General features: G+C 41.2%; 1 protein-coding gene across 7 annotated transcripts in view; it reads left to right on the top strand.

Annotated features, from left to right (window-relative positions):
* Nucleotides 1-14,137, top strand: part of PLCE1 (phospholipase C epsilon 1) — a 384,952-nt gene that overhangs the window by 229,927 nt on the left and 140,888 nt on the right. For all 7 annotated transcript variants that reach the window (XM_058298789.2, XM_058298793.2, XM_058298790.2 and 4 more), the window contains one exon: nucleotides 5,494-6,041. In XM_058298789.2, the coding sequence (XP_058154772.1) occupies nucleotides 5,748-6,041 (294 nt within the window). In that variant the 5' untranslated portion in view covers nucleotides 5,494-5,747. The remainder of the gene's footprint in view (nucleotides 1-5,493; nucleotides 6,042-14,137) is intronic.

Below are 14,137 nucleotides of genomic sequence, written 5' to 3' on the forward strand. Positions count from 1 at the left end.
CCCATTTTTCTGTCACACAATCCTAATTGGTTTATTAATTTCCACAGACCATGTGGCCTAATTTTTGGACCAGAAGATCATAGTTTTAAAGACTGATGCTGTGAGTTGCCATTTTGTGCTTGTGAAAGCCAGAGACATTTAAGGTAATTTAGGATGTCCTTGAATATCCTAGATTGAAAAGGCATCAAATTAAACAGTTATCCATTCATTTCTCTTCTAAAACACTGTAGAAGTCTATAAATATGGGCACAATGTTTTGAAGCCCCTCCCGTCAAGAATTGCAGTCTATTTCCCCACCTCCGGAATCTGGGTTTATCTTACGATTTATAACCCACCACATTGTTTTAGAATATGACTGAGTGGATAACTTCCTTTAGTTGTATTTTCAATCTGGGATATTGAAGATACTAAGGGCTATGAGGATAAATATGATTTGGTTCATGTCTGCAAAGAGCCTACAATCTAGTGGAAGAAATTTTTTTAAAAAGCAAACCAGTGATTATAGTACAATTTGTTAAGCATGGACTGAGATAAACAGAGTTCTGTAGAAATAAGGAGAAAGAAAGAAAAATCCATACAGAGGTCAGGAATGGCTTCGACAGAGGTACCTGTCAGGGGGAAGCTGTACTGGCATGAATTAGGGTAACACATTCCTAGTAATTCTGCATGACTGGAGTGGAAAGTACGTGGAATAATGACACAAGAGAAGACTCGAGAAAGAGATGGAATTAGACTCCCAATTTGATTTGTGTTTCAAGCTAAGAAGTTTGGACTCTATGAAAGAAGAAACATTGAAAGATCTTAATCAGGGGAGTATACCCTCCAGTTGGCTCTGTAACTGTGGGGGGCTAGGTATATTAATGGGAGCCAGACTTGCAAAAAGTGATGCAGATATGAATCAAGTCAGGGTCAGTGGGGATGGAGAGAAGCAGGTGGATTGGGAGGTTACTGTATATCCACTGACAGACAATTCAGCTGCTTTCTGGTAATGATAAAAAGACACCACCAGCACTATCACCCCCCCAAAAAAAATCCAAGATTTGAGTATGAAAAGTGACAGCACCTTATCTTATTTCTGTAGGAGAAGTAGACTTATCCTTGACATTGCCTGATTTTGACATCTCATGTAGAGATTTTCATAGGCTGCACAAAACTGAATTTATGTTCCTTTGTCACTTTCTATACTTATGAAGATGCCTGTCTGACCCTGTTTTTTGTTAGCAGACTAACACTGTGTTATTTAACAAAATGCATATGGATGGAATCCAAAGCAAAGCTAATTTTATATGATACTTCATTCTTTGAGTGCATTAAATGGCTTTTGTCAAGAATCATATTTCCAAGTTTAACTGGAGAAGAAATTGATTTAAATCCAAATCTTTTGGATAACGTAAGAAAAGCAGATCCTGGACTTTTGTGTGTTAGGCTATTTTCATTATTACTTTGGGCATTTGGGAGTGCTGTCTAGAACAATGGGGTGTTTGAAGGCACAGAATAAAAACTGTTGTGAAAATTGCTATTAAATGGCTCAGTAGGGGAAGCGGACTTGGCCAATGGATAGGGCGTCCGCCTACCACATGGAGGTCCGCGGTCCAAACCCCGGGCCTCCTTGACCCGAGTGCAGCTGGCCCACGTGCAGTGCTGATGCGCACAAGGAGTGCCGTGCCACGCATGGGTGTCCCCGCGCAGGGGAGCCCCACGTGCAAGGAGTGTGCCCTGTAAGGAGAGCCGCCCAGCGCAAAGAAAGTGCAGCCTGCCCAGGAATGGTACCGCACACATGGAGAGCTGACGCAGCAAGATGACACAACAAAAAGAGACACAGATTCTGGTGCCGCTGATAAGGATAGAAGCAGTCACAGAAGAAAACTCAGTGAATGGACACAGAGTGCAGACAACTGGGGGGAGGGGGAGAAATAAATAAAATAAATAAACCTTTTAATAAATAAATAAACGGCTGAATAGGAGCTCTAAAATGACTATTTTCCTCCCTTCCTGCTGTGCAGAAGGAAGACTGCTTGTTCCCCAAAGCAGGTCTGTATTTCTCTCTTCCTCCTTCAATTCAGTTTGGATCAACATGTATAATACATTTAAATGCTATCCTCTGTGTAAGTGACTGTTCAACAGGGAGATTACCAAGATGAATGGGATGCAACCCCTGCTCTGTTCTAATAGAGGAGATAGAAATGTAAACAAATATTTTTAAATACATGACAGATTAAAAGATGCTCTTATGTCTCTCCACAACCTTATATATTCAGAGAAAAGAACCACTGCTTTCAAACTATGGAGTTAGGGGAAGGGTATTCTAGACCAAGAGCAGCAAGCCATAGTGTCTTAGGAACATCATTTTGGCTGCAGTGTGATAGATATTTACATGATCAGAGGCAGAGAAACTAGTTAGGAAGCAATTACAATAGACATATGAGGTGATAGTGTGCACAGAACCTGGGCAGGGGTGATGAACTTGAAAACAAGGGTGTTGTGAAATTGGAATCTACGTGATTCAGGTAGGAGGAGGGGAGTGAGGAAAAAGAAAGTCAAAAATAGTTCCAGGGAACGGACTTGGCCCAGTGGTTAGGGCGTCCGTCTACCACATGGGAGGTCCACGGTTCAAACCCCAGGCCTCCTTGACCCGTGTGGAGCTGGCCCATGCGCAGTACTGATGCATGCAAGGAGTGCCCTGCCACGCAGGGGTGTCCCCCGCATAGGGGAGCCCCACGCGCAAGGAGTGCGCCCTGTAAGGAGAGCCGCCCAGCGCAAAAAAAAGTGCAGCCTGCCCAGGAATGGCGCCGCCCACACTTCCCCCGTGCCGGCTGACGACAACAGAAGCGGACAAAGAAACAGGACGCAGCAAACAGACACAGAGAACAGACAACCGGGGGAGGGGGGGGGGGATTAAATAAATAAATCTTAAAAAAAAAAAAGTAGTCCCAAAGGTTCTCATTTGATTGACTGGGTAGATGGCACCATTGACTGAGATCGGAAATGGGGGAGGAGAGCAGGTTTATGCAGCAGTATAATGAATTTCAATGGTTGGCAGAACATTCACTTGAATTTCCAGTAGGAGAGAGCTCAGGACTGAGGTTATGCATTTGGGAGTCCTCAACAGAGTTGTAAGAATTGGAGCTGTGGGTGAGCCTGCCCAAGGTAAGTGTGGTATGAGCAGATATGAATCTAGCTGATGACCCAATCCTGGGAATCACTCACAAGTGGAGGAGGGCTTCTTAAGGAAAAGGATCTAGTGGAGGAGACAGGCATGGAGCAGTCAGAGAGATTATGGGGAAACTGAGAGTGCTTTATGTCCCAGAAACCATAAAAGGAGGGTCTTGCTACTGAGAGGTGGGGGGGGGAAATGGGAGAAATACTTCAGAGGGTCCTTTATGTAGATCTGTGGAGGCAGAAATTGATGTCTGTCGAAGACAAGGACATCAGGGAGTGGAGACTACCCGGTAGAGAAGTTACATAATGAAGGGCAGTATAGAGAGGATGTGGGTTTAAGAGAGAAGTGAAGTTCTGTTTGTTTTTGAGGATGAGGGAAACTGAGCATTTGTTTAGGCAAGGAAGAAATAGTCAATGGAAAGAAAGGTATTTAAGATAGGATTAACCAGTAAGACAGACTTAGGAGAAGAAAAATCTAGATTTCATGAGAAACCTATATGGGCCTTGGAAAGATGGAGGCAAATACCATTCTCGAAAAAAATAAGGCAGTTGAACTAATAATTGAGGACATTCATGACACATGACCTCAATTAACTCAGTGTAATAATTAATAAATGAGCAAACAAATGTAAGGAAAGCAAAAGGGAGTTGGGGAGTCTCAGAAGCATCGAAAGGCATGCTACTGAGGAAAAGAGAGAGGGGGTTATTTGGGGAAGAATAAAGAATTCTTGTCAAGTTTGAAGCTACCCTGAGGGCATAGCTGAAGTTAGATAACATGAATTAGCAATGCCCCTCACTAAGTAGCGTAATTGTCAGTGTTATCATATAGTGGCCCAGGAACAAGGAAATGAAAGGTGCCTAGGCGAGGATTGGGACATGCATGCCATGGAAAGTCAAGGGTGTGCTAGAATCCTGAGTGCTATGGGTTCCCTGTTAAAATGCTGACCAAGGCATCGCAACCAAGGCCAAGGAACTAGAAGTTTGCTGAGAACAGAGAAGGTTTAGTAGAAAGGATAGAAGGGAAGAGGGAGGTTAATTCAGCAATGATGACTTCAGAGTTCATTGTTACAGAGACGGAGCGATTTGGAATGGTAATCGCAAAGTTTCCTGCAGTGGATATAAAAAGGCATCAAGGAATACTGGGGTCTGAATATTGAGGAAGTCAGCTTATGAACTTTGTTGTTCCAAGGCAGGATGACAGGTAGCTGAGCAATATGGTGCCACCAGAAGAAAGATGGGTTGTATTTTGGCAAGAGGTCAGTAGGGGTGTTTTAAGAAAAGACAGGGATGTGGGAAAGATTCTGAGCAAATAGAATGTGGTCCCTCATGAGACAATATGAGAATTGTGAAGAAGGGTTAGCAGGGGAGGTTCGGAGGAAAGAAAAGATATGAACTGGCTGGAGAGCAAGAGTAATTTGGTTTTACAGACACCATTCTAAAGTGGTTCCAATAAACACTAGTCATATAGAATAGTATAGTAGGTATTGTATAAATTGGGACTCTGGGGTAACACTAGGATAAGCCAATGTGAACAGATTTCTTCACCGTAAGGCCTCTTAGATCCTTTAATAACATTCTGGGTCTGGTGTTACTTATGAATCTCCAAGAAGGAAGACTGAGTGTGTGACATTTTCTAATTCATATGACCATAGAAGTGGTTGTTTTGTTTTTGGTTTTTTTGCAAATAGTAGTATCAAAGATCACACTTTGGAAACTCTGTTCTGTGGGGCACACCATATATTTTCAAATTGTTGAGTGAATGAATGAGTTATAGGCAGGAAGTTAAGAGGCACACTGGCAGGGCCAAAATAAAGAGAAGGCATATAGGCATATGTGCAATTTATTATTAGTGGATTGTACTAACGGAATAATTTGAGCCTAGGGATCCCTTTGATACACCTATCTACGGTACCCACCACTTTTTGTCCCACATCCTTCTGTACCTCCCTACTATCAATTGTTGACCAAGGAGTAAGATTAATTTATTTAGAGGCATATCCTTATTATCTGTCTACCCTTCTTCCCTGACTTCCTGGTTTTTTGTCTGCAAATCTCCAAATGTATCTCATTGGAATCAGAGCCTTGGAAACCGAAGGGTTGGCATAGTATACCATGAAATTTTAAAATCTTATGTACAGAGATTTCCAGATCTCCTGCATGCTTATACACTACAGGCAAATACATATACCCACCTCTCCACCTCTACCTCTCCTTTTTCCTTCTCCTATTTCTGTTCATTGTGCCACACACATCATCGGTACCCCTCCTCATTTCTTAGCAAAGAGAATGAGGAACCAAATGGCACATTTTGTTTCTCTGCAAAGTGTCATACAGAATGTCTTGGGAAAAGGTGTGCTAGATCAGAAGTGTGCTTCTGAAATGGAAAATTAAGGCTCCTGGGGGGAAGAGAAGAGCAAATAGCTGTAAGATAATATAGAGCTATTCACAATGCAGAGACCTTGGTTAAGAAACCTAAAATTCTGAAAGATTTTTAATTGCTTACAAGTAAATACCTGCTGTAAAGGAGAACAACTTTTGAATAACCATGACTTTGGTGAATTATTTCAGAGCGCCAAACAGGAACCTCCATGGCCAATTCCATTGTCCCTTCAAGTACTGCTGGGATCAGCAAGGAACTGATTGATTTGCAACCCCTCATCCAGTTTCCAGAAGAAGTTGCCAGCATCTTGACAGAGCAGGAGCAGAATATTTACCAAAGGGTCTTGCCGATTGACTACCTTTGCTTCTTAACCCGGAATTTGGACAGTCCTGAATGCCAGAGGTCCCTGCCCTGCCTCAAAGCATCCATCTCAGCATCAATTCTTACCTCCCAGAATGGAGAACACAATACCCTTGAAGATCTTGTGATGAGATTTAATGAGGTAAGAATTCACCTTTGGATGATTTTGTAATTTGAATTGCCTATAAATGATTTTTAAGCATGTTTCTCTCTATAGGTTTGTCTGTTACTGATGTTTCATCTATTTCTCTGTCTTGCTACTTCCCTGATGGCTGTTTTTCTTTCCAGGCAATGAGGTAGGAGCCACATTGTGATCTCCCTCTCACTTCATTCCAACCTACCCTGAAGCCTAATGGATCTTATCTCCATCCCATATCATTACCTAGTCCACCAATCTTCTTCCCTTTGAGCAACCAGACTTTCACTTCCTGGTCACTACCTTTTTCCCACTCTTGCCAGCATAATTACTCTTGGCCCACTTTCAAATATTTTCTCCCGGTTACTCACCAGTACTTTTAAGACCATATAGCTTAACTTGGAGTTTTGGAAGCATCGTCCTTGGCTACATCCCCTTCCACTATCAAGCGTCCTCAGCAGAAAGTAAGAACCAGCACACCTGCATCAGGAGAAGGGGAGGACCCATGGGGTTGAGGGTCACTGAAGCACTCTACTCCATCTTTCTGCATCCTGTCAAGATCCTCGGCCCCAGAGAAGTCATTCCAAAGCCTCTGAAGCCAGTTCCAAAAAGGGCAGGTCCAACCAGAGTCAGGAACAGTTAGGATGAAGGCCCTGGAAAAGGTCTAGGGGACTCATGGGAGGTAACCAGCCAATGACTGGATGTCCCTGCAACCCCGGGCAAGGAGAAGGACGGGGAGGGAAGGCAGGTCTCCATCAGTGCTGGGGTCAGGAGATGCGGCATTCTTGGTCTTAAAGAGACTTTCTCCCTATGCTATAGCTCCACACCCAGAGTTTTCTATTCTACATTTTATTCCTTTTAGACTTAATTTCACAAAATTAATTCTGTGTATTTTTAGTTGGTTGGTTGGTTGGTTGGTTGAACTCCACAAATACAGTAGCTTCCTATTGTAGTCATTTAGTAAATGCTAAGCAGATTGCTCCTTTTTTAGGTCATATATAACTCTGATTGGCAGGGACAGTTGTCCTTTGTTATTTAAAGTCTTAACAACAGCTTACTTTGCAGCCTCTGTGGCCTGCCGATCAGGACCCTGATGATGACTGTAAACGTCAGTGACCATTTTAAGGCTCAGTGGCTGCAGTAAGTGTTAGAGGGTGTACTCAAGCTGTTCTATGCCCAGCCATGCCCTAAACACCATTCCTTAAAGAGAGATCTGTTATCCGTTGGCATGGTCTGTATCCATCCAGCATTGTCATGCTAATCATTTCACATGTACCTCTTCTTTGCCCCTCACAACAACCCAATGGGGCCGAAACTGTCATTATCCCCATTTCACCAGTGGGGAAACTGAGGCACAAGGTGATGAACACCTGTTCCCAGGACTACACAGCTGATAGGTAGCACTACTAAAATTCAAATTCATGTAATCAGGCCCCAGACTCTAGGCTTTGAGCCAGTATATAAATACTGCCTCTCACCTCAGCCTCATGCTGGGGATGATGTGTGCAAAACTGCAGATTCTTGGTCCTACCCCAAACTAAGTCAGAATCTCTGGGAGTCCCTATGAGAGTCTGCAAACCACACTGCCCTTAAATTTGCTCTTTAAAATAAATCTCCTAATATTCTTAATTTTCTTTACTGATAAAAATAGAGTGGAAAATGAAAGTTCCAGTAAATTGAGTGATTTTACTAGTGAATTTTACTGTAGTTCATGAATTATTTTTAAACTGCTAGATCTACTCTCCCTCAAAAATTCTTAGAACTTTATATTCCTAATTTATTTTTTTAATTCCACCTGAACTTTTAAAATCTAATTTTTAATTATTTTTGGAGAAAGAAAGCTTGAATTTCTTCCTTTCATTGCTATAAGCTTGGGAATTAAATATGAATCAGTAATTTCATTAATTCAGAATTAGTAATGATATGAACCACAGCTGGATTTAGGCATGCTTTGGACTATCTCTGAAAATAGTTTAGCTAAGCAACTTCCAAACATAAACAAGATTTCTGGGAAAACAAACTACTTAAGAGAACAGTCTGTTTTTAAGTATTCCCAAGCATCTATTTTCATTCAAATAAGGGATATGCTTATTAAAAATCAGTATTTTATAGTCAGTCAAAGTAGATTTCAAATTATCTCCTCTAGGCAACTGTGGGATAGCTAAATTGTAATTGCTTTATATACCTTAGGGTGAAAAAGCTGTATTACTTTAAAAGAGAATTCAGATTTTACCTACTTAGAATGGTCTTGCCTCCAAATTAGCCTGGCTTTAGTAAGGAAAAGTTGAAGGAAAATAACGGACATTTGTTTAGTAGATGCTCTGTGCACTGGATAGTTTCACATTTTTTAAAAATTTCTCTCCCTTTCCCCCCCCCAGTTGCCTGTTCTCTGTGTCTATTTGCTGCATGTTCTTCTTTGTCCACTTCTGTTGTTGTCAGCTGCACAGGAATCTGTTTCTTTTTCTTGCATCATCTTGTTGTGTCAGCTCTCTGTGTATGCGGTGCCATTCCTGGGCAGGCTGCACTTTCTTTTGCACTGGGCGACTCTCCTTACGGGGCGCACTCCTTGCGCGTGGGGCTCCCCTACGCTGGGACACCCCTGCATGGCAGGGCACTCCTTGCGCTTATCAGCACTGCACATGGGCCAGCTCCACACGGATCAAGGAGGCCCGGGGTTTGAACTGCAGATCTCCCATGTGGTAGACGGACGCCCTAACCACTGGGCCAAGTCCGCTTCCCTCACATTTTTAAATTTCACTTAATCCGTATGACAGTTGCGTAAGACAGTTGTCATTATCCACATTTCACAGATGAAGAAAGTAAAGTCTAGACAAAAAAATTAATACTGATAGTATTAGATTATGACCAACAGAATGAAATAGATATTCATGAATCAATACTATATTAATAATTGAAGGAATAAATAAATGGAGGAATTTATTACAGAAGAATTCCAATTAAGAAATGTAGAAGGAATGAAGGAAATAGAAAATCAACAGTACAACACCACAGTAATCATTGGTTCAGATCAGAACAACCAACGGATAATAAAATTATGGGGCAAAAAGTATGATGAGAAATAAGATATTTTCATAGTCTCAAAAAATTTCTCCATAAGGTATTTATTAATTATAAAGGGAAAAATAGTAGAGTGGAGAAATCCAGCAGACACTGCCTTAATCAAGTCAACATCACAGTTATGAGTCATATATCGACATGTACCTCTTGACATGGTGCACTGAGAAGGGAATGGTATAATTTCTGTAGTGTTCTTGCTAAAAATGTATAACCTCAAACCAATCATGAAAAAACATCAGATAACCCCAAATTAAGGAACATTCTACTCTTCAAAAGTGCCAGGGAAAGACTGGTGAACTGTCAAAGACTATAAGAGAAAAAAGAGACATGACAACTGAGAACAGTGAGATCTTAGTGGATCCTGGACTAGAAAAAGGACATTAGTGGGAAAACTTGTGAAATTCTAATTTCCTTGTTATACAAGATACTAGCACTGGAAGAAGCTGAGTGATGGATATGCAGGAATCTTTGTGCTATTTTTGCAAAATTTTGTAAATCTAAAATTACCTCAAAATAAAAAGTTAAAAAACAACAACAACAGAAACGCAAGAACCAGTGAAGCCGGGTGTAGATGTGGCGCAAGCAGTTGAGCACTCACCTCCCACATGGGAGGTCCCCAGTTCAGTTCCTGGTGTCTCCTAAAAAAGCAAAAAAAAACAAGCAAAACAAATTCAAAAAACCAACTCAAGGAACCGATGTGGCTCAGTGTTTTGAGTGCCAACTTCCCACATATGAAGTCCTGGGTTCATTCCCCAGCTTCGGGTACCTTAAAAAAAAAAAAAGAACCAGTGACGTGCAGAGAGAGCGAGTCACTTACCAAGATCATACAGTGACTGAGTGAATGTCAGAATCCAGTTCTGTGTGTCTGTGTCTTCAAAGTCTAGTCTCTTCTCACCCAACTGCCTCTCTACTTGTTAAATTATCAAGTTCAAATTTGTAGTTAAACAGAATTGTTGATTCAGAATTTAATCAACCTCAGGTCTTCTTTTCCTCTTCCCTCCCTCTCTTTCTACATCTCTTCCAAATATTCTAAGAATCCACAGTTTTCTGCTTTTCTTTCTCTGTCTCTTTTGATCTGATTTTCTATTATATAGACTTTTACTGTCATTCCTTCATTCACATCCTCAATCGGTATTTATTGAGCACCTACAGTGTTCTGCCCTTCTCGCTTTTCATTTGTGTATCAAACATAGTTTTTTAAAAATAAGAAATTAGGGAAGAGGAGTTGACCCAAAGGATAGGGCGTCTGCCTACCACATGGGAGGTCCAAAGTTCAAACCCCGGGCCTCCTGACCTGTGTGATGAGCTGGCCCACACGCAGTGCTGGTGCACGCAAGGAGTGCCGTGCCATGCAGGGATGTCCCCCGCATAGGGGAGCCCCATGCGCAAGAAGTGCACCCCATAAGGAGAGCTGCCCAGTGAGAAAAAAGTGCAACCTGTCCAGGAATGGCGCTGCACACACAGAGAGCTGACACAGCAAGATGATGCAACAAAAATGAGACACAGATTCTGGGTACCGCTGACAAGAACACAAGCGGAAACAGAAGAACACACAGCGAATAGACACAGAGAGCAGACTACTGGGGGAGAGGAGGCAGGGAAGGGGAGAGAAATAAATAAAAAATAAATCTTTAAAAAAATAATTAAAAATAAGAAATTAGGAATATATGATAGAAGTATACAACCTTATTAGTCCTTGTATTGGTTCTATTAAGATAAGGTACACAAAATAAATGTGCACTTTCCTTTGTGGAAGGAAGATTTATGTCCCTTGGCACTTTGGAGAACCTTAAAAGACAAGTTAGATAATATTAGCTCCTTTGCAGAAGTCCTAGCCACTTACTGGAGAGGTGAATGCATTTATTTATGTCTTTAGCTGTTCAGTTAACATTTATTCAGCACCTCTACGAAGCAGGGCACTGCTTCTGAGGTGGATATGCTCTAAGGAAAACGAATAACAGTCATCGGCTGCCAGAAGGTACCAGGCTTAAATCATAATCAGGCATGGGTACAGATAACTACCAAAAAAGGCAGAAAGTAGGTGCAGAGTGAGTGGTGCAGACACTGAGGGCAGAGGTGTTAGGAGAGGTTGCATCTAGGTAAGTGATCAGGGCCCTCTGCTGAACTCTGGGGTTTCAGGCTGGCCTTGAGAAATGGGAGGGATAGAGAGCGAAGATTATGGGGAAGAGAGAACATTCTGGACAAGAAGACAGCAAACAGTTCTTGTCATGAGCAAGACTCATGATTTAGGGAGGCAGCTTGCTCTTGATTGTCAGTAGAACATGACTATGAGCTAGAAGTTTCCCAGATTCCAGCTACTCTTTACACAATGACTTAACTGTAATGTGGAGAAAGGGAAGGAAATTCCTGGTGCCTTTCAGCTACTGTTGCATAATGTTTGTCCTTAGGAAAGTATGGTTAAAATGCCATAACTGAAAGGGTTTGGCTTAAATTAAGGAAGGCCAGGAGATAAATCATTTAAAATAAATATAGCTTATTTATCATTGTTACATATTCAGCATTATTCCAAAATATTCATACTGTTTGTTTTGACTAGATTGTTTTGACTTAACCTTTTGAAGAAGATGATACCTTAACTGGACACAAGTTCTAAGCAGCTTAGAAGAAGTTCAAAGACTAAATATAGCAGTTAGGCAAATTGATGAAAGGTAAAGACATCCAAGAGGAAAGAACAGGACAGGAAACAGCAAGGTGCATTTGGGGAAATAAACTTTGGGGGTGCTGGCCCATGATTGTGTGTAGGAAATGATATTGGTGAATTAGTCATGGACTGGATTTTGGAGGGCCTTGTGGATTATGGGAGGAACTGGACCTTAGTTTTAATCAGGAGAGTGACAAGATCAAATTTACATTTCATGAAGACCTTCTGACAACAATATGAAGAACAGATTATGATGGGGGCACAATATTGGAGACAGACAATTTAGGGACCTTTTAGCCAATTCCAGGAAGATGATATTGCTCTGAATGATGGTAGGAATGGAGAGGAAGAGACAGATTTGAAAAACAAATTTAGGTATTAAATTGGCAGGATGCGGTAGTTTATTGGAATGTGGTGAGGAAGAGAGAAGAAGAATCAAAACTTTAGCGTTCTTGCTAGAGGTCATTGAAATCATTATGGAAGATGGGAGACTGTATAGAACAAGAAGAATAGTAGTCCTAAAACAAGAGAATGTCAGCAGTAAAGAAGGGTGGGCCCATGAAGGAGATATAGAAGGAACAGAAATGAAGAGTGAAGGGAGGCAGGGAAATGTAATGCTATTGAAGCCAAAAGATTAGAATTGTAGGAAGAAAGGAGTGGTTGAAATGTCAAAAATAGCAGACAGGCCCTGTGAGGTGAGAACTAAAAGATGTCCATTGGAGATGGTCTGACTTTGTCAAAGGAGACCATTCATGACCCCTCAGCTATTTTTTGTTTTGTTTCACTTTGTTTTTTAAACAAATCGATTTTATTGATTTTATTAATAAAGTATACAGTTCATCCAAAGTGCACAATCAGTGGTATTTGGTACAATCCCATAGTTGTGCATTCATCACTTCAGTCATTATTAAAGCATTTTCATTATTTCAATAATAATAGTAAACAAAAAACAAACAAATAAGAAAATTCGGCAGCGGCCTTGGCCCAGTGGTTAGGGCATCCGTCTACCACATGGAAGGTCTGCAGTTCAAACCCCAGGCCTCCTTGACCCGTGTGGAGCTGGCCCATGCGCAGTGCTGATGCACGTAAGGAGTGCCATGCCACGCAGGGGTGTCTCCTGCGTAGGGGAGCCCCACGCGCAAGGAGTGCACCCCATAAGGAGAGCCACCCAGCGCGAAAGAAAGTGCAGCCTGCCCAAGAATGGTGCTGCCCACACGGAGAGCTGACACAACAAGTGACGCAACAAAAAGAAACAGATTCCTGTGCAGCTGACAACAACAGAAGCAGACAAAGAAGACACAGCAAATAGACACAGAGAACAGACAACCAGGTGGGGGGGAAGGGGAGAAAAATAAATAAATAAAATAAATCTTAAAAAAAAAAAAAATAGGAAAGCCATGAAGAATGGTTTAAAAAAAAAATAAGTCCTCACCTCTCAATCTGTTTCCCCTATACATAGTTGTTATTTCTAGCTAGTCTTGCACAATTATTTGTTTATTAAGTAGATTTATTGAGGTATATTCATATACCATATGATCTATCCAAAGTATATAATCAATGGCATTTTTTAGCTGTTCAAAAGCCCTTTATTGTAAAATTGTAAAATAAATTGAAAGAAATCACAAATTTTAAAAGAGTGCAATACCAGGTTGGATTTAATATAATCAATTATAAAAAAGATACCTCAGCTGTCTTTGATGCCATCATCTGAGAAATGTGGGTGTTTTTTGGATTGTGCCTTGGAAGCAGTATTTCTCACCACCATTCCTTTGCTCTGTGACTAGACTCTGGTGTACACTATAGAAGCTTCTTAAATAAAGTCCATTGTCTTTTTACCCATGAAATTAAACAGAAGCATGTGCAAAGGTCAGTCCTTAAGCAAATGATAGTCAAGGTCTACATTGAGGGTACACTTCAGCCTGCATGCTCTAGTTGGGAAGACAGTTCTTCAGGAACCCTTTTAATCTGGACACCTTTCTGCAGTCATGTTCTTGTCCTGAGGCCGATTTCCTTACATCTCCAAGAAGCCAGTATTTTCTCTTTCTCCCTTCAGTTTCAACAACTTCACTCCCTGACCACCCACGAAGTCTCCTGCTTTGACAGTCTCAAATCATATTGTTTGGCTTTCCTTTTTTTCCTTTTTTTCTTCTATTCAGCCTCTACCTCCAAAATGCTCTTTGATCTTATTTTCTTTTATTCCTAGAGCCATTTGTCTTTTCTAGAAGAGACAGGGAAGCATTTTTAGTAGATAATTTCACCAGAGAGATCACACACTATGTCACATGCAGTTGAGAAGAGATGAGAGGCAAATAGAGATTGAAATCCATCCTGATTCCCTTCACTTTTTCCCCCTTTTCTTGCA

This window comes from Dasypus novemcinctus, chromosome 6 (genome assembly GCF_030445035.2).
Source record: "Dasypus novemcinctus isolate mDasNov1 chromosome 6, mDasNov1.1.hap2, whole genome shotgun sequence".
NCBI lineage: Eukaryota > Metazoa > Chordata > Mammalia > Cingulata > Dasypodidae > Dasypus > Dasypus novemcinctus.